General features: G+C 53.3%; 1 protein-coding gene across 1 annotated transcript; it reads left to right on the top strand.

Annotated features, from left to right (window-relative positions):
• Nucleotides 1-3,670: 3,670 nt before the first annotated feature.
• LOC148442473 (leucine-rich repeat and calponin homology domain-containing protein 4-like) lies at nt 3,671-26,019 on the top strand (the record flags this gene model as incomplete). Its single annotated transcript, XM_088463907.1, has 3 exons — nt 3,671-4,089; nt 25,664-25,808; nt 25,893-26,019. Coding segments are annotated over exons 1-3 (489 nt in total), but the record flags the coding sequence as incomplete, so codon positions are not given.
• Between the last annotated feature and the right edge of the window lie 569 nt (nt 26,020-26,588).

Below are 26,588 nucleotides of genomic sequence, written 5' to 3'. Positions count from 1 at the left end.
GTCAGTCACCTTTCCTTGCTCTGATGGTGACCACGGTCAGTCACCGTTCCTTGCTCTGATGATGACTACGGTCAGCCAACCGTTCCTTGCTCTGATGGTGACCACGGTCAGTCATCTTTCCTTGCTCTGATGATGACCACGGTCAGCCAACCGTTCCTTGCTCTGATGGTGACCACGGCCAGTCATCTTTCCTTGCTCTGATGGTGACCACGGTCAGTCACCGTTCCTTGCACTGATGGTGACCACGGTCAGTCACCGTTCCTTGCTCTGATGGTGACCACGGTCAGTCACCGTTCCTTGCTCTGATGGTGACCACGGTCAGTCACCGTTCCTTGCTCTGATGATGACCACGGTCAGCCAACCGTTCCTTGCTCTGATGGTGACCACGGTCAGTCATCTTTCCTTGCTCTGATGGTGACCACGGTCAGTCACCGTTCCTTGCTGTGATGGTGACCACGGTCAGTCACCGTTCCTTGCTCTGATGGTGACCACGGTCAGTCACCGTTCCTTGCTGTGATGGTGACCACGGTCAGTCACCGTTCCTTGCTCTGATGGTGACCACGGTCAGTCACCGTTCCTTGCTCTGATGGTGACCACGGTCAGTCACCTAACCTTGCTTTGATGGTGACCACGGTCAGTCACCTTTCCTTGCTCTGATGGTGATCACAGTCAGTCACCTCTCTTTGCTCTGATGATGACCACGGTCAGTCACCGTTCCTTGCTCTGATGGTGACCACGGTCAGTCACCTTTCCTTGCTCTGATGGTGACGACGGTCAGTCACCTTTCCTTGCTCTGATGGTGACCACGGTCAGTCACCTTCCCTTACTCTGATGGTGACCACGGTCAGTCACCGTTCCTTGCTCTGATGGTGACCACGGTCTGTCACCTTCCCTTGCTCTGATGATGACCACGGTCAGCCAACCGTTCCTTGCTCTGATGGTGACCACGGTCAGTCATCTTTCCATGCCCTGATGGTGACCACGGTCAGTCACCGTTCCTTGCTCTGATAGTGACCACGGTCAGTCACCGTTCCTTGCTCTGATGGTGACCACGGTCAGTCACCTTCCCTTGCTCTGATGGTGACCACGGTCAGTCACCTTCCCTTGCTCTGATGGTGACCACGGTCAGTCACCTTCCCTTGCTCTGATGGTGAGCACGGTCAGTCACCGTTCCTTGCTCTGATGGTGACCACGGTCAGTCACCTTCCCTTGCTCTGATGGTGACCACGGTCAGTCACCGTTCCTTGCTCTGATGGTGACCACGGTCAGTCACCGTTCCTTGCTCTGATGGTGACCACGGTCAGTCACCGTTCCTTGCTCTGATGGTGACCACGGTCAGTCACCGTTCCTTGCTCTGATGGTGACCACGGTCAGTCACCTTCCCTTGCTCTGATGGTGACCACGGTCAGTCACCGTTCCTTGCTCTGATGGTGACCACGGTCAGTCACCTTCCCTTGCTCTGATGGTGACCACGGTCAGTCACCTTCCCTTGCTCTGATGGTGACCAGGGTCAGTCACCGTTCCTTGCTCTGATGGTGACCACGGTCAGTCACCCTTTTAGCTTTGATGAAGACCATGGCCAGTCACCTTTCCTTGCTCTGATGGTGACCATGGGGCCTCATTTGGAAATGGGCGCAGTGCCGATATTTAAGGGATGTTTAGCTAGTGTTCAGGAACCCTTACTCTGCACATGCAAACCCAAATAGCCCCCTGCTCGAAACCCGAAAAGAGAGTGTGGACTTGCGGGAAGGGGCGTGACTTGGTTTTATCACTCTGGGGGCAAGCCCAGGACTCCTGGAGATGACAGGCTGTCCGAAGATACTCTCCCCGCACCGCCGGCTCCACCTCAGTGTCCGGGAGGCGGGGGCTGCACAATAACATTGCAGTGCATCGCCTCGTTCCTGGTCAATAGGATGACGCCACCTGCTTATACTTCATGTTTACTGTACGTTTTGTCAAAATTATTTTGTCAATCAGTATTGCTTAGAGTGTGCTCCTACATTTTCTTTTTCCTGCATGGTACTACAAGTCTCAGCATGGTAGACATATTAGGTTAAAACTTAGGGTGTGCAGTCCAAGCCTCCCTTTCCTCTACAGTTGTGTATATAATGTGCACTTCAAGGGTGAGACTCCCATCTGCCTTTAGGTGATTTTAATCAGCACAGGTTCCTGCATTGCTGTCTACATAATACATTATAGCAAGTGCTTGATAAATTGGTAGACGGTGGCCATGGTCAGTCGCCCCCCTCTAGCACTGATGCCATGGTCAGTCGCCCACTCTCGCACTGATGGCGGCCATGGACAGCCGGCCTTCCTAGCACTGATGGTGGCCATGGTCAGTAGCTCACTCTAGTACTGATGGCGGCCATGGTCAGTCGCTCACTCTAGCACTGATGGCGGCCATGGTCAGTCGCTCACTCTAGCACTGATGGCGACCATGGTCAGTCGCTCACTCTAGCACTGATGGCGGCCATGGTCAGTCGCTCACTCTAGCACTGATGGCGGCCATGGTCAGTCGCTCACTCTAGCACTGATGGCGGCCATGGTCAGTCGCTCACTCTAGCACTGATGGCGGCCATGGTCAGTCGCTCACTCTAGCACTGATGGCGGCCATGGTCAGTCGCTCACTCTAGCAATGATGGCGGCCATGGTCAGTCGCTCACTCTAGCAATGATGGCGGCCATGGTCAGTCGCTCACTCTAGCACTGATGGCGGCCATGGTCAGTCGCTCACTCTAGCAATGATGGCGGCCATGGTCAGTCGCTCACTCTAGCAATGATGGCGGCCATGGTCAGTCGCTCACTCTAGCACTGATGGCGGCCATGGTCAGTTGCCCTTCCTAGCACTGAAAGTGAGCATGGACAGACGGCCTTCCTAGCACTGATGGTGACAATGGTCAGTCGCCCTACCTGGCACGGATGGTGGCCATGGACAGTAGCCCTACCTGGCACGGATGGTGGCCATGGACAGTCGCCCTACCTGGCACGGATGGTGGCCATGGACAGTCGCCCTACCTGGCACGGATGGTGGCCATGGTCAGTCGCCCTACCTGGCACGGATGGTGGCCATGGTCAGTCGCCCTACCTGGCACGGATGGTGGCCATGGTCAGTCGCCCTACCTGGCACGGATGGTGGCCATAGACAGTCGCCCTACCTGGCACGGATGGTGGCCATAGACAGCCGCCCTACCTGGCACGCATGGTGGCCATGGTCAGTCGCCCTACCTGGCACAGATGGTGGCCATGGTCAGTCGCCCTACCTGGCACGGATGGTGGCCATGGTCAGTCGCCCTACCTGGCACGGATGGTGGCCATAGACAGTCGCACTACCTGGCACGGATGGTGGCCATAGACAGCCGCCCTACCTGGCACGCACGGTGGCCATGGTCAGTCGCCCTACCTGGCACAGATGGTGACCATGGTCAATCACTCTTCCTAGTACTGATGGTGACCATGGTCAGTCACTGCTCCTCTATGGACTGGTGTCATCTCACCATCTGATTGGTACGCTCACCTGTCACTCTCTTCAGCTTAATAAGTGATTGGACGGACCTGATGATAGTGGGCGGGAACACAGTAGTGTATATATGATGGTACCACTGAGTTCCGTTAGTGACAAAGGGGCGCGGCTACCATCCATGCCTCTACTGATTGGACCATATTTGATAGAGGCGGAGTTATAAGGATGGTATTTTGTGCAATCCGTTAATGAGGGGCGGAAATTTCTCTGACTGCACGCTGATTGGCCACCATCCTCCTGTCACTTAGCGCAGCGCCTCTCAGCGATTGGCTGGTCCTCAGGCCCTGTCTCTGGGACGCGCACTCATTGGCTGTTGCTTAGCAGCGCTTCGGGCCCGGTCCATTCCGTTCTCAATGGCGGCGGGTAACGATGACGACGAAGGCGGCGGAGGGGACGGGGACCCCGAGTTCTGTCCCGCAGAGCTGTCCCCGGCACCCGGCAGCAGGAGAAGCGCGGAGAGAGCCCTGGAGGAGGCCGCCAGCACCGGGGTCCTCAATCTGTCCGGCCGCCGCCTGAAGGAGCTTCCCGGGAGCGCCCGCAACAGCGACCTGACTGACGTGACCAGAGCCGGTGAGAGCGGGGGGACCCGGGGTGATATAGGGGGGATTTACCGGGGGGGAAAGAGTGAGGTGCCGTGAGAGAGAGGGGGGGACAGAGAGAGAGAGGGGGGGACAGAGTGAGGTTCCGTGAGAGAGAGGGGGGGACAGAGTGAAGCGCCGGGGGTGAGAGAGGGGGGGACAGAGTGAGGCTCTGTGAGAGAGAGAGGGGGGGGACAGAGTGAGGCTCTGTGAGAGAGAGGGGGGGACAGAGTGAGGTTCCGTGAGAGAGAGGGGGGGACAGAGTGAGGCGCCGGGGGTGAGAGAGGGGGGGACAGAGTGAGGCTCTGTGAGAGTGAGAGGGGGGGGACAGAGTGAGGTGCCGTGAGAGAGAGGGGGGGACAGAGTGAGGTTCCGTGAGAGAGAGGGGGGGACAGAGTGAGGCGCCGGGGGTGAGAGAGGGGGGGACAGAGTGAGGCTCTGTGAGAGAGAGAGGGGGGGACAGAGTGAGGCTCTGTGAGAGAGAGAGGGGGGGACAGAGTGAGGTGCCGTGAGAGAGAGGGGGGGACAGAGTGAAGCGCCGGGGGTGAGAGAGGGGGGGACAGAGTGAGGCTCTGTGAGAGAGAGAGGGGGGGACAGAGTGAGGCTCTGTGAGAGAGAGGGGGGGACAGAGTGAGGTTCCGTGAGAGAGAGGGGGGGACAGAGTGAGGCGCCGGGGGTGAGAGAGGGGGGGACAGAGTGAGGCTCTGTGAGAGTGAGAGGGGGGGACAGAGTGAGGTGCCGTGAGAGAGAGGGGGGGGACAGAGTGAGGTTCCGTGAGAGAGAGGGGGGGGACAGAGTGAGGCGCCGGGGGTGAGAGAGGGGGGGACAGAGTGAGGCGCCGGGGGTGAGAGAGGGGGGGGACAGAGTGAGGCTCTGTGAGAGAGAGAGGGGGGGACAGAGTGAGGCTCTGTGAGAGAGAGAGGGGGGGACAGAGTGAGGTGCCGTGAGAGAGAGAGGGGGGGACAGAGTGAGGTGCCGTGAGAGAGAGGGGGGGACAGAGTGAGGCGCCAGGAGTGAGAGGGGGGGACAGAGTGAGGCGCCGGGGGTGAGAGAGGGGGGGGACAGAGTGAGGCTCTGTGAGAGAGAGAGGGGGGGACAGAGTGAGGCTCTGTGAGAGAGAGAGGGGGGGGACAGAGTGAGGTGCCGTGAGAGAGAGGGGGGGACAGAGTGAGGTGCCGTGAGAGAGAGGGGGGGACAGAGTGAGGCGCCAGGAGTGAGAGGGGGGAACAGAGTGAGGTTCCGTAAGAGAGAGGGGGGGGACAGAGTGAGGCTCTGTGAGAGAGAGAGGGGGGGGACAGAGTGAGGTGCCGTGAGAGAGAGGGGGGGGGACAGAGTGAGGTGCCGTGAGAGAGAGGGGGGGACAGAGTGAGGTGCCGTGAGAGAGAGGGGGGGACAGAGTGAGGTGCCGTGAGAGAGAGGGGGGGACAGAGTGAGGTGCCGTGAGAGAGAGGGGGGGACAGAGTGAGGCGCCAGGAGTGAGAGGGGGGAACAGAGTGAGGTTCCGTAAGAGAGAGGGGGGGGACAGAGTGAGGCGCCAGGAGTGAGAGGGGGGGACAGAGTGAGGTGCCGTGAGAGAGAGGGGGGGACAGAGTGAGATACCGGGGGGGATGGTAATAAGGTTGTTATGGGTGAGGTACCGGGGAGAGAGGTGACAAAGAGTGAGGTACCGAGGGGGAACAGAGGGTATGGTATTGAGGGTGTGATGGGGGGCAGAGGGAGTGATACCGGGGGTGTGATAGGGCAACAGAAGAGGAGGTACTGGGGGTGTGATAGGGGGGGACAGAGGGTGAAGTACTGGGGGGACAGAGGAGGAGGTACCCGGGGGTGTTATAGGGGGACAGAGGAGGAGGTAGCAAGGGTGTGCTAGGGGGCAATGGGTGAGGTACCTGGGCTGTGATAGGGGGACAGGGGAGGTGGCACTGGGGGTGAGATGGGGGACAAAGGAGAAAGTACCAACCTGAGATGGGAGACGAAGACAGAGAAGTGGGTACTGGTTTGTGATGGGAACTGAAGAGGAAGTACCGGTGTTGAGAATGGGGAGACAGAGTAGGTGGTACTGGTGATAAAATAGGGGGGGGCAGAGGAGGTGGTACCGGTGATGAAATAGAGGGGGGACAGAGGAGGTGGTACCGGTGGTGAGATAAGGGAGGACAGAGGTTGAGGTGCTGGGGGTGTGATATGGGGGACAGAGAAGGAGGTAGGGTGGACAGAAGAGGAGGCACCGGGGGTGAGATAAGGAGGGAGGTACAGGGGGAAATTCCAGGGGTGAGAGAAGGGAGACTGGTGGAGATACAGTATCCGTGGTGACGGGGGCTATGGTAGGGGCCACTGAGAGACATGCACTAGATGAGGGGAGCCAGGATGGCAAAGATAAGGAGGTGGGCACACAGGGTTGGGACACGGGGGAAGGAGGTTAGGAGAGGTTGAACTGGGTTACAATGGATATAGAGTGGAGAGGGGGCCTGGGATATAAGGTCATGGGGGGGGGGCGAAAATAGGAGGAAAGGGGTATTGGGAGAAAAATAGTGAGGCGTTAACGGGATTTGGGGGGAGAACAGTGAGGGGTGACCGTGAGATGAGAGCGGTGGGGATGGTCCCCAACAATTTGTAGGGTAGAGAACTGGGGGGAGCCAGGACTTTGTGTGTGTGCGGGGAGGTGGGAGACCAAGACAGGCAGGGGTGAGTGAGGAGGGACCAGGACACGGTGGTTGGGGGGTGACAGTGTGGGGGACCAGGACATGGGGGTAGTGTGGAGGGACCATTACACAGGGAGGGGAAGTGAATGGCTATTGGGGTGGAGGCACTGGAGGAGAGAGAGGGCACCAGCATTGGAGTCAGTTCTGTATTTGTGCTGCCACTAACCATTTTTGGGGTGTGGAAGTGAGTGCACCCCCAATTGTGTGTGTGTTGTCTCCTGCTGGCACCAGGACGTGGGATGGGAGGGTGTAGAAGATAAATTGCGCTGTCAGTGTGAGGGGCTCTATAGGATTACAGATGGCTGATAGCTGGAGGAGAGGAATGTGTTCTGTGTCACATCTGTGCTGCAGCTTCCTGACATGTGTAAGGAATTATTTACATCTATAATCTCTCCAGCCTGGACCTGGTCTTGCACAGTCTGCCCGGGGGTGCCACAGAGTTTAGGGGGCTGCTGTCCCTCCTCTGCCCGTAGCTGCAGTAACGATGTTGGGGGCTGTGTTATAGCGACGGGTACCTTAAACCCTAAGTGGATGCAGGCATCTATTTGGTTATATGGTTACAGTTGCATGATCTGTTATCCGGGGTGCTTGGAGCTGAGTGTTTCCTAGGAAGGGGCTTCCCACAGCTTTGTAACCTACTTTATGTGTAGAAAAGCCCCATTCTCCCCACATGAATACGCCCTGAGTAGCTGTTTAGCAACGCTCCTCACAGTAACTATAGGCATTGGGTCACCATGTCGGTAAGCGTGACATTGGGGCTGATTCAGATGCGCTCGCAATGCCGATAATTGTTAGTCATTGCGCATGTGGGAAAGTCGCGCAGCGATTGTGTTGTGATCACACGTGTACGGAGGATTCACTCGCAAAGTGAGTCAGGTAGTCTGGGTGGGAGGTAATGGGGTGGCTAGAAAAACGCAGACGTATCTGACTGTTTTCTGGCCGTGCGTAAATTAACCGCTGCGTCCTTGCTTGCAGCAGGAGAGTCCTCTGCGTGTCTGCAGACCGGCTGTGTCTTACCCAGAAGACCGATGGCAGCCGGGTCAGCGTTCAATATTTCGTGTTTTGTGTGTGAGCGGCGGATGTAAGATTCTTGCAGTGGGCGTATCTTAGACCTGGACGTGATTGTGTCATTTTCACAATTGCGTTTTGTGACAAATGGCAGCTGCGATGGCATATTCCCGGTAAGATGGAAATCAGTCTTGTGACCGGTACTTTTATCCCGAGAGTGCTGTCACCTTGTACAGAGTCATGTCTGGCTGCTATTGCCATGGAAGACGCTGATAACGGTTTATATACAGTTATTACTGGAGTAAGGCGTTCTTATGTACACGTCCATATTTCTCACCATCACTTACATGTAAAGTTTATTTTTATCTTTTTGCACTTGGTGTCATTCCTGTCTGTAGGGACAGTAGGCTTCAAAGCTTTTTGTGGGCGCAATAATTTTGATGGGGCAAGTAATCATTTTGTGTTGGGCAGAGACTGGTACAATGATCTGTGACACTGTGATAGGTTATATGTTGGGCACAGGCTATTACAATGATCTGACGGTATGTGTTGGGCACAGGCTGGTACAATCATCTGTGACAGGGTATGTGTTGGGCACAGGCTGGTACAATGATCTGTGACACAGAGATGGGTTATGTGCTGGGCATTGGCTGGTACAATATGTGGCACTGACTGGTTACATGCTGGGCATAGGCTGGTACAATGATCTGTGGCATTGTGCTGGGCATAGGCTGGTTCAATGATCTGTGGCACAAGGATGGGTTGCACAATGGGCACAGGCTGGTATGATCTGTGGCACAGCCTGGTAATGTACAGAGATGAGTCATGTGTTGACCACCGGCTGGTTCAATGATCTGTGGGGCAGAGATGGGGTTTTGAGCATAGACTGGTACAATGATCTGTGGCACTGTGACAGGTTATGTGCTGGGCATAGGCTGGTACAATAATCTGTGGCACTGACGGGTTATGTGCTGGGCATAGGCTGGTACAATGATCTGTGGCACTGACGGGTTATGTGCTGGGCATAGGCTGGTACAATGATCTGTGGCACTGACGGGTTATGTGCTGGGCATAGGCTGGTACAATGATCTGTGGCACTGACTGCTTATGTGCTGGGCATAGTTTGATACAATGATCTGTGACACAGATGGGTTATATGTTGGACACAGGCTGGTACAATGATCTGTGGCACAGATGAGTTATGTGCTGGGCACAGGCTGGTACAATGATCTGTGGCACTGTGACGGGTTATGTGCCGGACTCTGGATATGCTGGTGCTTGGTACTGTTGGTAATAGTGCCTCCGCTACACATTTCTGTACAGCCGGCACATGTTCTATGTTTTGTACAGTGCTGGCCCCTGACACTTGGATATATTTGTTTTAGTCCTGCTCTAGATAACGGTGCTGTGTGACTTCCCCATACGTGCAATACTTCTGTACTGTGCCTCCTACTGCTGTGATGCTGGGTGCTGCTGTGTGACTTCCCCATACGTGCAATACTCCTGTACTGTGCCTCCTACTGCTATGATGCTGGGTGCTGCTGTGTGACTTCCCAATACGTGCAATACTCCTGTACTGTGCCTCCTACTGCTGTGATGCTGGGTGACTTCCCAATATGTGCAATACTTCTGTACTGTGCCTCCTACTGCTGTGATACTGGGTGCTGCTGTGTGACTCCCCAATACGTGCAATACTCCTGTACTGTGCCTCCTACTGCTGTGATGCTGGGTGCTGCTGTGTGACTTCCCCATACGTGCAATACTCCTGTACTGTGCCTCCTACTGCTGTGATGCTGGGTGCTGCTGTGTGACTCCCCAATACGTGCAATACTCCTGTACTGTGCCTCCTACTGCTGTGATGCTGGGTGCTGCTGTGTGACTCCCCAATACGTGCAATACTTCTGTACTGTGCCTCCTACTGCTATGATGCTGGGTGCTGCTGTGTGACTTCCCCATACGTGCAATACTCCAGTACTGTGCCTCCTACTGCTATGATGCTGGGTGCTGCTGTGTGACTTCCCCATACGTGCAATACTCCTGTACTGTGCCTCCTACTGCTGTGATGCTGGGTGCTGCTGTGTGACTCCCCAATACGTGCAATACTTCTGTACTGTGCCTCCTACTGCTGTGATGCTGGGTGCTGCTGTGTGACTTCCCCATACGTGCAATACTTCTGTACTGTGCCTCCTACTGCTGTGATGCTGGGTGCTGCTGTGTGACTTCCCCATACGTGCAATACTCCTGTACTGTGCCTCCTACTGCTATGATGCTGGGTGCTGCTGTGTGACTTCCCAATACGTGCAATACTCCTGTACTGTGCCTCCTACTGCTGTGATGCTGGGTGACTTCCCAATATGTGCAATACTTCTGTACTGTGCCTCCTACTGCTGTGATACTGGGTGCTGCTGTGTGACTCCCCAATACGTGCAATACTCCTGTACTGTGCCTCCTACTGCTGTGATGCTGGGTGCTGCTGTGTGACTTCCCCATACGTGCAATACTCCTGTACTGTGCCTCCTACTGCTGTGATGCTGGGTGCTGCTGTGTGACTCCCCAATACGTGCAATACTCCTGTACTGTGCCTCCTACTGCTGTGATGCTGGGTGCTGCTGTGTGACTTCCCCATACGTGCAATACTCCTGTACTGTGCCTCCTACTGCTGTGATGCTGGGTGCTGCTGTGTGACTCCCCAATACGTGCAATACTTCTGTACTGTGCCTCCTACTGCTATGATGCTGGGTGCTGCTGTGTGACTTCCCCATACGTGCAATACTCCAGTACTGTGCCTCCTACTGCTATGATGCTGGGTGCTGCTGTGTGACTTCCCCATACGTGCAATACTCCTGTACTGTGCCTCCTACTGCTGTGATGCTGGGTGCTGCTGTGTGACTCCCCAATACGTGCAATACTTCTGTACTGTGCCTCCTACTGCTATGATGCTGGGTGCTGCTGTGTGACTTCCCCATACGTGCAATACTCCAGTACTGTGCCTCCTACTGCTATGATGCTGGGTGCTGCTGTGTGACTTCCCCATACGTGCAATACTCCTGTACTGTGCCTCCTACTGCTATGATGCTGGGTGCTGCTGTGTGACTTCCCCATACGTGCAATACTCCTGTACTGTGCCTCCTACTGCTGTGATGCTGGGTGCTGCTGTGTGACTTCCCCATACGTGCAATACTCCTGTACTGTGCCTCCTACTGCTGTGATGCTGGGTGCTGCTGTGTGACTCCCCAATATGTGCAATACCCCTGTACTGTGCCTCCTACTGCTGTGATGCTGGGTGCTGCTGTGTGACTCCCCAATATGTGCAATACTCCTGTACTGTGCCTCCTACTGCTGTGATGCTGGGTGACTTCCCAATATGTGCAATACTTCTGTACTGTGCCTCCTACTGCTGTAATGCTGGGTGCTGCTGTGTGACTTCCCAATACGTGCAATACTCCTGTACTGTGCCTCCTACTGCTGTGATGCTGGGTGCTGCTGTGTGACTTCCCCATACGTGCAATACTCCTGTACTGTGCCTCCTACTGCGGTGCTGCTGTGTGACTTCCCAATACATGCAATACTCCTGTACTGTGCCTCCTACTGCTGTGCTGCTGGGTGCTGCTGTGTGACTCCCCAATATGTGCAATACTTCTGTACTGTGCCTCCTACTGCTGTGATGCTGGGTGCTGCTGTGTGACTTCCCAATACGTGCAATACTTCTGTACTGTGCCTCCTACTGCTGTGATGCTGGGTGCTGCTGTGTGACTTCCCAATACGTGCAATACTTCTGTACTGTGCCTCCTACTGCTGTGCTGCTGGGTGCTGCTGTTATGCTCCATGGCCTGAGTTGTTAAGGAAATGATTGATTGAAGATGGTGCGAACTCCGGATGTACTGAAAGCAGATAATAATGTCATTAAATGAGTCACATGAACTCTTTTCTATATGTGGAGAGGGGGCATGAGAGGGAGAGGTGACACCGGACATGATGGGGAGAGAGAATGAGCAGAGGAGGCACGGTACATGATGGGAGAGAATGAGCAGAGGGGGCACGGTACATGATGGGGAGAGAGAAGGAGCAGAGGAGACACGGTACATGATGGGGAGAGAATGAGCAGAGGGGGCACGGTACATGATGGGGAGAGAGAATGAGCAGAGGGGGCACGGTACATGATGGGGAGAGAGAATGAGCAGAGGAGGCACGGTACATGATGGGGAGAGAGAATGAGCAGAGGAGGCACGGTACATGATGGGGAGAGAGAATGAGCAGAGGAGGCACGGTACATGATGGGGAGAGAGAATGAGCAGAGGAGGCACGGTACATGATGGGGAGAGAGAATGAGCAGAGGAGGCACGGTACATGATGGGGAGAGAGAATGAGCAGAGGAGGCACGGTACATGATGGGGAGAGAGAATGAGCAGAGGAGGCACGGTACATGATGGGGAGAGAGAAGGAGCAGAGGCGGCACGGTACATGATGGGGAGAGAGAATGAGCAGAGGGGGCACGGTACATGATGGGGAGAGAGAATGAGCAGAGGGGGCACAGTACATGATGGGGAGAGAGAATGAGCAGAGGAGGCACGGTACATGATGGGGAGAGAGAATGAGCAGAGGAGGCACGGTACATGATGGGGAGAGAGAATGAGCAGAGGAGGCACGGTACATGATGGGGAGAGAGAATGAGCAGAGGAGGCACGGTACATGATGGGGAGAGAATGAGCAGAGGGGGCATGGTACATGATGGGGAGAGAGAATGAGCAGAGGAGGCACGGTACATGATGGGGAGAGAGAAGGAGCAGAGGAGGCACGGTACATGATGGGGAGAGAATGAGCAGAGGAGGCACGGTACATGATGGGGAGAGAATGAGCAGAGGAGGCACGGTACATGATGGAGAGAGAATGAGCAGAGGGGGCACGGTACATGATGGGGAGAGAGAATGAGCAGAGGAGGCACGGTACATGATGGGGAGAGAATGAGCAGAGGGTGCACGGTACATGATGGAGAGAGAATGAGCAGAGGAGGCACGGTACATGATGAGGAGAGAATGAGCAGAGGGGGCACGGTACATGATGGGGAGAGAGAATGAGCAGAGGAGGCACGGTACATGATGGGGAGAGAATGAGCAGAGGAGGCACGGTACATGATGGGGAGAGAATGAGCAGAGGGTGCACGGTACATGATGGGGAGAGAATGAGCAGAGGGGGCACAGTACATGATGGGGAGAGAATGAGCAGAGGAGGCACGGTACATGATGGGGAGAGAGAATGAGCAGAGGGGGCACGGTACATGATGGGGGAGAAAATGAGCAGAGGGGGCACGGTACATGATGGGGAGAGAATGAGCAGAGGAGGCACGGTACATGATGGGGAGAGAATGAGCAGAGGAGGCACGGTACATGATGGAGAGAGAATGAGCAGAGGAGGCACGGTACATGATGGAGAGAGAATGAGCAGAGGAGGCACGGTACATGATGGGGAGAGAATGAGCAGAGGAGGCACGGTACATGATGGGGAGAGAATGAGCAGAGGAGGCACGGTACATGATGGGGAGAGAATGAGCAGAGGAGGCACGGTACATGATGGGGAGAGAGAAGGAGCAGAGGAGGCACGGTACATGATGGGGAGAGAATGAGCAGAGGAGGCACGGTACATGATGGGGAGAGAATGAGCAGAGGAGGCACGGTACATGATGGAGAGAGAATGAGCAGAGGGGGCACGGTACATGATGGGGAGAGAGAATGAGCAGAGGAGGCACGGTACATGATGGGGAGAGAATGAGCAGAGGGTGCACGGTACATGATGGAGAGAGAATGAGCAGAGGAGGCACGGTACATGATGAGGAGAGAATGAGCAGAGGGGGCACGGTACATGATGGGGAGAGAGAATGAGCAGAGGAGGCACGGTACATGATGGGGAGAGAATGAGCAGAGGAGGCACGGTACATGATGGGGAGAGAATGAGCAGAGGGTGCACGGTACATGATGGGGAGAGAGAATGAGCAGAGGAGGCACGGTACATGATGGGGAGAGAGAATGAGCAGAGGAGGCACGGTACATGATGGGGAGAGAATGAGCAGAGGAGGCACGGTACATGATGGAGAGAGAATGAGCAGAGGAGGCACGGTACATGATGGGGAGAGAGAATGAGCAGAGGAGGCACGGTACATGATGGGGAGAGAATGAGCAGAGGAGGCACGGTACATGATGGGGAGAGAGAAGGAGCAGAGGCGGCACGGTACATGATGGGGAGAGAGAAGGAGCAGAGGGGGCACGGTACATGATGGGAGAGAGAATGAGCAGAGGGGGCACGGTACATGATGGGAGAGAGAATGAGCAGAGGGGGCACGGTACATGATGGGGAGAGAATGAGCAGAGGAGGCACGGTACATGATGGAGAGAGAATGAGCAGAGGAGGCACGGTACATGATGGGGAGAGAGAATGAGCAGAGGAGGCACGGTACATGATGGGGAGAGAATGAGCAGAGGAGGCACGGTACATGATGGGGAGAGAGAAGGAGCAGAGGCGGCACGGTACATGATGGGGAGAGAGAAGGAGCAGAGGGGGCACGGTACATGATGGGGAGAGAGAAGGAGCAGAGGGGGCACGGTACATGATGGGAGAGAGAATGAGCAGAGGGGGCACGGTACATGATGGGAGAGAGAATGAGCAGAGGAGGCACGGTACATGATGGAGAGAGAATGAGCAGAGGGGGCACGGTACATGATGGGGAGAGAGAATGAGCAGAGGAGGCACGGTACATGATGGGGAGAGAATGAGCAGAGGGTGCACGGTACATGATGGAGAGAGAATGAGCAGAGGAGGCACGGTACATGATGAGGAGAGAATGAGCAGAGGGGGCACGGTACATGATGGGGAGAGAGAATGAGCAGAGGAGGCACGGTACATGATGGGGAGAGAATGAGCAGAGGAGGCACGGTACATGATGGGGAGAGAATGAGCAGAGGGTGCACGGTACATGATGGGGAGAGAGAATGAGCAGAGGAGGCACGGTACATGATGGGGAGAGAGAATGAGCAGAGGAGGCACGGTACATGATGGGGAGAGAATGAGCAGAGGAGGCACGGTACATGATGGAGAGAGAATGAGCAGAGGAGGCACGGTACATGATGGGGAGAGAGAATGAGCAGAGGAGGCACGGTACATGATGGGGAGAGAATGAGCAGAGGAGGCACGGTACATGATGGGGAGAGAGAAGGAGCAGAGGCGGCACGGTACATGATGGGGAGAGAGAAGGAGCAGAGGGGGCACGGTACATGATGGGAGAGAGAATGAGCAGAGGGGGCACGGTACATGATGGGAGAGAGAATGAGCAGAGGGGGCACGGTACATGATGGGGAGAGAATGAGCAGAGGAGGCACGGTACATGATGGGGGGAGAGAAGGAGCAGAGGAGGCACGGTACATGATGGGGAGAGAGAATGAGCAGAGGAGGCACGGTACATGATGGGGAGAGAAGGAGCAGAGGAGGCACGGTACATGATGGGAGAGAGAAGGAGCAGAGGCGGCACGGTACATAAGGGGTAGAGAGAATCAGTTGGTGCCCTCTGTCATGTGATGGGCCGGTCCCCTCTCTGTGACCCTCTGGTATTGGGCCAGTGCCCTTTCTATGCCCTCTGACAGTTTGGTGATGGCCCGGCCCCTCTCTAGTCTAGATATTGTCTGTCCTCTGCCCTTGTTTCCTCTATACTGAGTAATCTGGAAAAGAAATCGATAAAAGATTTATGTAATGAGGTCTCCAGCCACAATATGCAGGATTTCTGTGCATCTGACAGGGAGCAGCGATCCTGGTTCCTGTGTGACACATCTCCCCCCCCCCCCCAGCAGTGTGACCAGACCACATCCGGTGCCTCTCACAGTCAGGACACTACATGTACCACGCTCAGCCCATGGATAAGGGGGAGCGACTGCTGTATGCAGATCTACAGCTCTCTCATTAGCTGCAATAAGCTCATTTCTAGAGACATAATTATTAACATTTCTTGTATGACACCATCATACGCTGCAGTACAAGGGGGAACTAACAGCCTTATACAACGGGTCAGGGGATTAACACAAAGGGATAAGAGGGCTCTGCTCGCTAGGTAATAATCCATAGGAAAATACTGTAGGTCATTGCAAATAGCAAAGGTGCTTACTGGGCTGTGTAGTCCTGTCACACGGCAGCGCTGGCCTGGGGTCCGGGGGTTGTGCGAGTGTGGAAGCAGAATGAATTCTCCCTATAGATTGTGAGCGGGGCCCTCTTACCTTTATGTCTGTCACTACCCAGTTTTATTTCCATTTCTAAAGCTATATAGCTATATAAGACACTGTTATTAATAATAAAATGTAAGAGATGTCATTATTATTTATACACATCGTCCTGTTCTCCCTATTACCCCCCGGCTAGTCCTGAGCATGCTTTTGTACATTGTTGGGTGTTTTTATTGTTAATTTCTACTTCAGGGTCCATAGGGTATCCACAGGATACCTTGGGGTATAGGCGATGGCGGCAGACATCCAGGCACCACAGAGTTAAATTTTCAGCCTCCCAGGATGCACTGGGGTCCCTCTCCTATACCCCGAGCCTCAGGCCACTCAGTTTTCGTCGGTGCCTGGCCGGACCAGTCGCACCGTACAGAGGGGGTCTTTTTAAGGCCCCTGAATATTTCTTCACAGCTGTGGCTGCACAACTAGAGTGCTCCAGCATAGGACAGTCAGTATTGACGTCCATGCTGTCACTCCTACACCCCGCCGGTACCAGAACGCCGGTACCGATCCGGGGATGCTGGTAGGTAGCTGGGGTCACAGCTAGCGGTGATCCCTGGCTACCTGGACTGTGGCCGGATGCACGGGGAACAAGGTAAGCGGCGGGGTCCCGCGGTGGGCACCCGCCGGTAACACAGTCCTGTTTGGTCCCCAGGCAGGGGGCTCCCTGGGGACCGGCTGCGCGTGGGGCCAGGTACTGATCCTGCGCCTTCCACTAGACCACCAGGGACAGCGGACCGCAGCATGTGCGGTACAGCGCGGCGTCCCAGGGGTTAATAGCAGGCCAGGGGAGAACGCCTTCCCTGTCTCACAGCCGGCGTCTCCCCCGCTGCACAGTGCCATTCCACAGCGGTCTGAGCGGGCTGTGTCAGCGCTCCTCCCCCGGGCCCTGCCTTCTCTCTGCTCCTCGGTGGCCATTTTCTCACTACATGTGCTGGGGATGGCAAACGCTGCTGGAAGCTGCTACAGGTGCCATTGCGGTCCGGGTCCCCCGCATACCTCTCCTTCAATTAAGGTCAGTGTATGCAGCACTGTTTCCTACCAGGCTCTGGTCTGTGTAGTTGATCGCAGTGCCTGTAATGCAGGATGTTATCTGTGCATTGTATGTGACTTAAATGCTAGCGCTGTTTGCCTGTACTTTCATTTCTGACTGTCAGCCTTTTCCTATCCCTGTTCTTCTGCTACAGCCCTTGTGGTGCGGTGTTTCAGGGTGTTTATTACCTCACAGTAAACGTGGTTTTTCTGTGTGGGAGGTCACATACGCTCCGTTCACACTCCTCATGTCGGAAAGTGAACGAGGATATCCTCTTCCAGCTATAATGTACTGATATCATGTGCAGTTAGCGGAGGGATATGTAGACGCTGAGGGTTTATGGAGGGCATGTTGTATTATATATCACGCCCCATTTCTGTCACTGTGCCTGCACAAAAAAGGGGACCGCCCTCGGCTGGCTAAAATGCTTACAGCCTTTGTGGGCAACGCCCCCTGCGTTTCCCCAAGGGGTTATCGCAGCCTGTGGTGGTCTCATCACATGCAGGGGTCCCTGGACAGTTGATGGTACCCCAGTGTATCCTGTTTTTCGCCCCCCCAGGTCTCGCAGGAGCCTGTGTGGGTGAATTTATTGTCCAAATGGTATAGCACCTGATGGACGTTTTACAGGGGGAGTCACCATTTCGGCCTTCTAAACGGCCTTTCGGGTCTCAGACGGGTAAAGACATGACGGTGACATTATTGACTTTTTCAGACACGAGCCCCTTAGTGCAAAGGAGGCGTAGTCTGGGTCTAAAGTCTATATACCTGGCCTTCTACGGCAGTCCGTGCGGCTTTGGTTATTACATATCCCCCGTGGCTAAATCCAAATATGCCTTCTTTAAGGATAAGGGTGTTGCCACTGTAATTCCTCTATTTGGTCAGGTGGATCATTTAGAGGAGGCGTGGAAAATCCGGGTAAGTGGTTCCAGCCTCAAAAACGGTTGACCTTTTGCATACCCCTTTTGCGGATAATTACATTTCCGAATGGGAGTTACCTTTACGGGTAGAATCTCATGTTACACGCCTAGTGAGGAGTGCTACGTTGCCCATGCCCTCCAGGTCCTCTTTGAAGGAGGTTCCAGATTGCAAGGTGCAAATATATCTAAAATCCAATATTCCCTTGCTGGAGGGGCTTCCAGGCCGGCTATGGCCGTGTGCTGGGGGGCCAGAGCCATGGAACGCTGAGTAGGTAACTGGATCTCTGCACACTGACTCTCCAGCAGAGCAGGTGGATAGTGGCAAATTCTCAGAGACTTTGCCACGTTCATAATGAGACGGTCTTACATATAGCCTACTCCTTTCCAGAATCTCCTCGGCAGCAGTAGCGGCTTGCCGCTCCCTGTGGTTGCGCTCTTGGAAAGCGGACGCAGATTCCATTTGGAATGCTTTGCCTTTTACGGGACAAGTCCTGTTTGGCCCTCGTCTGGACGCAATTGTGGCCCTGCAGGCAGCAGCTACGTCTGCGTGTCTGCCATCGGCTACAGTCCCATCAGGGTCTGGGACTTTGTCTTTTCGGCCCTGTGAGGCCAGGGTAAGTCTAAAATACAGCTTTCCAAGACAGTCAGTAGCCAGGAAATCTGCTCAGCCATAAGAACAGGCTTGGAGTACAAGACGTCCTACTCCCAAGTTGGACTATAAGCCTTCAGCCTCACAGGACGGGCCTCCTCTCGGGAGCCCCCAGAGTTGGAGGCCGGCTTCTCCAGTTCGCCCAGTGCTGGTGTCTGACCACCACGGACACTGGGGTAAGAGAAGTATTTTCTTGAAGGTATGTCCTTTTCTCCCGGTAAAAGCCTCCCAGAAGGTTTTTCGTTACAGGTCTTCTGTCAATTCAGGACAAGGCCCTGTAATTTTTGAGGGTGTTACACTCTATGCTCCAGGCAGGAGTTATAGTACCTATTCCGTTGCCCCAAAGGGGAACGAGGTATTACTCCATCCTCTTTCTGGTACAGACACCCAATGGGTCTTACCAGGACATTCTCAACCTCGAATCCTTCAACAAATTCTTAAGGGTTCCTCGGTTCGGGAGAGGGACCCTGCATTCTATCATTCAATGGAGCCTGGGAATTTTGTGGTGTCGTTGGATATATTCAGGGTGACTACCTGAATATCCCTCTTTTCTTAGCACACCAGTGTTTTCCTCAGGTTTGCAGTGGTCGATAAGCATTTCCAATTTCTGGCATTGCCCCTTGGTCTGGCCTCCGCGCCTCACGGTTTACCAGGGTCATGGTAGTTATGGCAGCCCACCTGCGGATGCAGGGGGTCCGCTTGTTACCCTATCCGAGTGACCTCCTGTTGTTAGCACGGTCTCCAGAGATACTTCAGTGCCATATGCAACGGACAATATCTGTGTTGCTACGTTAGGGCTGACTGATAAACTGGAAATAGTCCTCTCTGATTCTTCAGAGGATGCTCCATATCCCAACATCTGAGGATCTTTGTGATTGAGGAAAAGATCTCTGCATTACAGGCAAGGTTACGCAGTTGCCTGCAGAGTCGCCGAGTGTCTATTCACTTGGCAATGTGGTTCCTGGGTTCCAGGATGTCGCTGTTCGACATGGTGGAGAGTACCCAGCTTCACTCTAAAGAACTTGATCCTCTCCGGATGGGATGGGTTGCCCCATAGGATAAAGTCAATAGGCTTTCCCCGGAGGTTTGTCTCTCTCTGGCCTGGTGGCTGCAGAAAGCTCACCTAAACAAGGGGCACCCCCTTTGGGATTGCGGACAGGGTCCTTCTGACGACGGACGCCAGTATCCGTGGCTGGGAAGCATGACGGGTCCACACTTGTTCCAGGGCAGGTGGACACCAGTAGTTTTTGCGCTTCCCATAAACATCTGAGAACTCTGAGCAGTATTCAGGGTTCTCCAGCATGCAGGACAGGTCCTCCACGGAAATACCATGCAGGTACAGTCTGACAACGCCATCATGATGGCTTATGTAAACCACCTAGGAGGTTCCCGAAGTCAGGCGACACTAACAGTGGTGTCCCGAATTCTGGCTTCTGTGGAAGGCTATATCCCTGCCGTCATCGGCAGTGTTCATTCAGGAATCCTCAGATGGAAAGCAGGCTTTCTCAGCCGTCAAGACGTGCATTCAGAGAAATGTCCTCTTTATCAGGAGGTGTTCAATCTTCTGGTGAACAAGTGGAGCCTTTCAGAGATGAGACTCTTCTGATAGACGTAGGTAGGTCCAGTGGACCTTCCAAGTTGTGTACCTCGTCCCTCCGTTATCCCTTCTTCCTCCAGTAATAGCAAGAAGGAGGCACACTCCTGCTGATAGCCCCAGCGTAGGCCAGATGGCACTATTACTCAGATCTTCGGAGCCTCTCAGTTAACACTCCGAAGCTGTTGCCTCTACGCCCGGACCTGTTGTCTCAGGATCCTGGCTGATACCCAGACCTGGGTTGTCTGAGGTGGAGACTGCCCTCTTAAGGTCTAGGAGTTTTTTCCAGCTCTATAGTTAACAGGGGCTGTGTCCATGCTAAGAGCTCGGAAGTTTTTATCTGCAAGAATTTACCATTAGGTATGGTATACTTTCTTTCAGGTGTCGCCCTAGAGGCTAGGCTCCTCGGGTATTCCGGATATCCAGAGGTTGGCTTTCCTACAGGTGGGCTTAGATAACGGTCTTCGCCTTGCTTACCTCAAGGTGCAGGTTTCTGCCCTGTTAGTATGGTTTCAGTGTAGGATTGCTACTCTTCCTGATGTCCGCACCTTTGTGCAGGGTGTACGTTATATTCAGGATCCCTTTGTTCCACCTGTGACTCCTTGGGATTTGGCTGTGGTCCTTAGGGCTCTCTGAGGACCGCCATTTGATCCACTGGGCTCAGTGGATTTCAAATGGCTTACGGCTAGGACTGTATTCCTTCTGGCTCTTAATTTGGCCAGTAGGATCTCAGAATGGGAGGCTCTGTCATGTAGACCTCCCTTTTTCTCATCTTTCCTAGGAACAGGGCAGTGCTTGCCTTTACTTCCCCAGTCCTGTCTGCTGGTGAGGCCTATTTGGCTGTGGTACGGGCGCTAAGAATTTAAGTTGACCGTACCAGTCCATTTAGGAAATCAGACTCTCGGTTTTGTCCTTTCTGGTTTCCATAAAAAGGGTTGGCCTGCCACTATGCTAACTTTGGCAGGATGGATTCACAGGTCTTCCTGTTCCATCCTCTATTAAAGCTCTTCCACTAGGTCTGTGGGTCCTTCGTGGACAGCTCGACGTGGCGCTTCAGCGGTGATTGGCAGCCACGTGGTCATCTGTCCATATTTTTGGTAAGGTATTATGCTTTTGATACCTTCGCCTCTCAGGATGCTTCCTTTCGGCGGCAGATTCTCCTTACAGCACAGGAGCGTCCCCACCCTTAAAGGATACTGCTTTGGGACATCCCCAAGGTATCCTGTGGATACCCTATGGACCCTGAAGTAGAAAATATGAGATATGGTAAGAACTTACCCTTGTTATCTCTATTTCTACGAAGTCCATAGGGTTCCACAAGACTCCCGCCCTGTCGCTCCGGTACTGTAGATGGGCTTTGATCTGGTCACCGGTTTCTCCGTCTCCTTCAGGTGAGAATGTGATTTCTTGTGTGTTCCAGACTTTCTTCTCTCTCTTTTTTGCTCCTGCTCCGGCCTATGGCTTGTTACGAAACTGAGTGGCCTGAGGCTCGGGGGCGGGGTATAGGAGAGGGACCCCAGTGCATCCTGGGAGGCTGAAAATTTAACTCTGTGGTGCCTGGATGTCTGCCGCCATCGCCTATACCCCAAGGTATCCTGTGGAACCCTAGGGACTTCGTAGAAATAGAGATAACAAGGGTAAGTTCTTACCATATCTCATATTATTGACGTTTGTACAGTAAATGACATGATGTAGAATCAGCCCTGAGAGAAACCATGCTTTCTACAGCAGTCGGCCTAGCGAATGTACTAAACAAAGAGATAATCGGCGCTTTACTCCTCGCTGCGGAATCCCCCCCCCTCATTTACGCGTGGGTGACCCCGCTGTAGCGCAGAGAGGAGATATGAAGGTCCTAGTGGTCAGGATGTGACTGAGGCCTGCAGGACTCCTTACCTCTAGGAAAGGGCATGGCTGGGGGAGGTCATTACACACAGGGGTGTTCTATATGTGGGCGCAGCCTGTGACCGGGCAGGACAAGGCTAAGCAGGGCTGGTGACCATTGTTGGCTGGGAGATGAGATCTGTCCTCTGATCCTGCAGGATAATTACATTACAGCCACAGAGAGGCCTAATGTCCTGCAAACGTAAAGATTTGTTCTAACATCTACTTATCCCGATCCCTGAATGAGCCCTTTCATCGCCAGGCTGGGCACCGTGCCACACTTTCAGCATGCGTGAGTCATGGGGTCAGCCCCGGGCATAGACGCACCCTCTGTCTACCAACACCCAGGGTAAAAGCAATAACAGCAGGCTCAGGCTAACTCCCAGAGGGGGAGGGGGAGGGGGGCAGGAGGGCTCAGCAATGAGATAATGGCCTGATTTACCCTCAGAGAGAATAAGATTAAATTGCTTTATACAGTGGCATGGTGTAGTAGTGTCTGTACTGGGCTGTGTGTGTGTATATATGGCATGGTGTAGTAGTGTATGTACTGGGCTGTGTGTGTACATATGACATGGTGTAGTAGTGTCTGTACTGGGCTGTGTGTGTGTATATATGGCATGGTGTAGTAGTGTATGTACTGGGCTGTGTGTGTGTATATATGGCATGGTGTAGTAGTGTATGTACTGGGCTGTGTGTGTGTATATATGACATGGTGTAGTAGTGTATGTACTGGGCTGTGTGTGTGTATATATGACATGGTGTAGTAGTGTCTGTACTGGGCTATGTGTGTGTATATATGACATGGTGTAGTAGTGTATGTACTGGGCTGTGTGTGTGTATATGACATGGTGTAGTAGTGTATGTACTGGGCTGTGTGTGTGTATATATGACATGGTGTAGTAGTGTATGTACTGGGCTGTGTGTGTGTGTATATATTTGACATGGTGTAGTAGTGTATGTACTGGGCTCTGTGTGTGTATATATGACATGGTGTAGTAGTGTATGTACTGGGCTGTGTGTGTGTGTATATGGCATGGTGTAGTAGTGTATGTACTGGGCTGTGTGTGTATATATGACATGCTGTAGTAGTGTCTGTACTGGGCTATGTGTGTGTATATATGACATGGTGTAGTAGTGTATGTACTGGGCTGTGTGTGTGTATATATGACATGGTGTAGTAGTGTATGTACTGGGCTGTGTGTATATATGACATGGTGTAGTAGTGTATGTACTGGGCTGTGTGTGTATATATGACATGGTGTAGTAGTGTCTGTACTGGGCTGTGTGTGTGTATATATGACATGGTGTAGTAGTGTATGTACTGAGCTGTGTGTGTATATATGACATGGTGTAGTAGTGTCAGTACTGGGCTGTGTGTGTGTATATATGACATGGTGTAGTAGTGTATGTACTGGGCTGTGAGTGTGTATATATGACATGGTGTAGTAGTGTATGTACTGGGCTGTGTGTATATATGACATGGTGTAGTAGTGTATGTACTGGGCTGTGTGTGTATATATGACATGGTGTAGTAGTGTATGTACTGGGCTGTGTATATATATATGACATGGTGTAGTAGTGTATGTACTGGGCTGTGTGTGTGTATATGACATGGTGTAGTAGTGTATGTACTGGGCTCTGTGTGTGTGTGTATATATGACATGGTGTAGTAGTGTGTACTGGGCTGTGTATATATATGACATGGTGTAGTAGTGTATGTACTGTGCTGTGTGTGTGTATATATGACATGGTGTAGTAGTGTATGTACTGGGCTGTGTGTGTATATATGACATGGTGTAGTAGTGTATGTACTGGGCTGTGTGTGTGTATATATGACATGGTGTAGTAGTGTCTATACTGGGCTGTGTGTGTATATATGACATGGTGTAGTAGTGTCTGTACTGGGCTGTGTGTGTATATATGACATGGTGTAGTAGTGTCTGTACTGGGCTGTGTGTGTATATATGACGGTGTAGTAGTGTCTATACTGGGCTGTGTGTGTGTATATGGCATGGTGTAGTAGTGTCTGTACTGGGCTGTGTGTGTGTATATATGACATGGTGTAGTAGTATATGTACTGGGCTGTGTGTGTGTGTAATATGACATGGTGTAGTAGTGTATGTACTGGTCTGTGTGTGTGTAATATGACATGGTGTAGTAGTGTCTGTACTGGTCTGTGTGTGTGTAATATGACATGGTGTAGTAGTGTATGTACTGGGCTGTGTGTGTGTGTGTGTGTATATATGACATGGTGTAGTAGTGTATGTACTGGGCTGTGTGTGTGTATATATGACATGGTGTAGTAGTGTATGTACCGGGCTGTGTGTATATATATGACATGGTGTAGTAGTGTATGTACTGGGCTGTGTGTGTGTGTGTATATATGACATGGTGTAGTAGTGTCTGTACTGGGCTGTGTGTGTGTGTGTATATGACATGGTGTAGTAGTGTATGTACCGGGCTGTGTGTGTATATATGACATGGTGTAGTAGTGTATGTACTGGGCTGTGTGTATATATGACATAGTGTAGTAGTGTATGTACTGGGCTGTGTGTATATATGACATGGTGTAGTAGTGTCTGTACTGGGCTCTGTGTGTGTGTGTATATGACATGGTGTAGTAGTGTATGTACTGGGCTGTGTGTGTATATATGACATGGTGTAGTAGTGTCTGTACTGTGCTAGGTGTGTATATATGGCATGGTGTAGTAGTGTCTGTACTGGGCTGTATGTGTATATATGACATGGTGTAGTAGTGTCTGTACTGTGCTAGGTGTGTATATATGACATGGTGTAGTAGTGTCTGTACTGTGCTAGGTGTGTATATATGGCATGGTGTAGTAGTGTCTGTACTGTGTATATGTTGGGCTTGACGGTCATAGTGTTTTCTGTTTGGTCTCTGGTGGTTGTTGATGTGGTATCGGTATGATTTACGGCCGGCGGATCAAATCCCGACAGCGACAGTCTGACATGCACTCCCGGCGTAGGTAAAATCACAGGCATCGGGATGTCGACGCCTGTCATTTAACCCCTGCCGGGATTAGACAGTTGGGAAGCCGGAGGTCGGGATTTCGTCCGCCGGCTTCCCGTTGATGTGGTCTGCTGTATGTACACTGGGGTGGGTATGTGGGGGCTCTGTGATCACCGTGGTGGTTGTGAGGAGTTTCTATGGTCACTGGGTGGGGGCTTGTGGGTGTGAGTAGGGATTGTTCCCATCACTAGGGTGTTTGTGGAGTGGGTTCTGCGGTCACTGCAGTAGGTGTGTGGAGCACTACAGTTACCAAAGTGTGTGTGGGTATGAGGGCGCTCTATGATTTCTGGGGTGTGTGTGTGTGGGTATGAGGGCGCTCTATGATTTCCCGGGTGTGTGTGTGGGTAGGTCGTCCGGTCCCTGGGGTGCTTGTGGTAGGGTCACAGATCGCTGGGGTGCATTTGGGTGGGCGGTATGGTCCCTGGGGTGTGTGTATATGGTCCCTGGGGTGGTGTCGGTAAACGCTGGCAGAGTGATTGATGCGCTATTCTTGCTCCTCTCTCAGATCTGTCCAGGAATCGCTTCTCGGAGGTCCCCGGTGAATTGTGCCAGCTGGTGTCCCTGGAATCTCTCACCCTTTACCACAACTGTCTCCGTACTCTCCCTCCGTCCTTGTCCAACCTCCAGGTCCTGACCTACCTGAACATCAGGTACGTGGCTGTCACTGCCTCCATTGCTCGTCACCCTGCAGGACGATGTGACTAACGCTCTCTGTTTTCTCCTGCCCCGTATAGCCGGAATCTCCTCACCTCTCTGCCCCTGTACCTCTGCCGCCTGCCCCTCACCGTCCTCATCGCCAGTAATAACAAGCTGAGCTCAATCCCCGAGGAGGTGGGCGCCATGACCAGCCTCCGGCAGCTGGTGAGTCCCGTGTTTCTCCTGGGTCCGTCTGTATGAGAGCAGTGTGGGGACAGGGGTAAGGGTACACATGTGGGGGGCCAGGAGCAGGACTGGTATCCCCTGTGATGTTAGGGCTGTACATATGGAGAGGAATGGCCAGCACCGTATGGAGCAGAGTGCAGGGGAATGACGCCGCGCAGCCTGTGACACTGGGGGCTCTGCATGTGCTGCGGCTAAACCTGTAGGACCTAGTGCAGTGTCTGCTTTCCTCACGGACCCTGAGATTTTAGCAATCGCGCATGTGTTGGAGCGGTATTGCGGGCGAGGCAGAACCTTGCGTACACAGAGACTGGCACCTAGAATGCGGCTGTATTGCGTGCCACAGTGACTGGGCCCCCACAGTGTACAGTCGGTCAGTGCATCATGGTGCAAAGACAGACACCGTGGTTCTATAGCAGGGGAAGCTCTGCAGCGGTATTAGTATACATCCCCTGGTCACACAGGCTGTGTCATCACCATGCTCTGCAGCAGTATTCGTATACATCGGGTTCTGCTCCCTGGTCACACAGGATATGTCATCACCATGCTCT

This window comes from Taudactylus pleione, unplaced genomic scaffold, assembly GCF_031769625.1.
Source record: "Taudactylus pleione unplaced genomic scaffold, aTauple2 ptg001495l, whole genome shotgun sequence".
In the NCBI taxonomy this organism is placed as follows: domain Eukaryota; kingdom Metazoa; phylum Chordata; class Amphibia; order Anura; family Myobatrachidae; genus Taudactylus; species Taudactylus pleione.
Note: the sequence above shows the minus strand (reverse complement) of the source record. Positions and strands in the feature narration are given on the sequence as shown.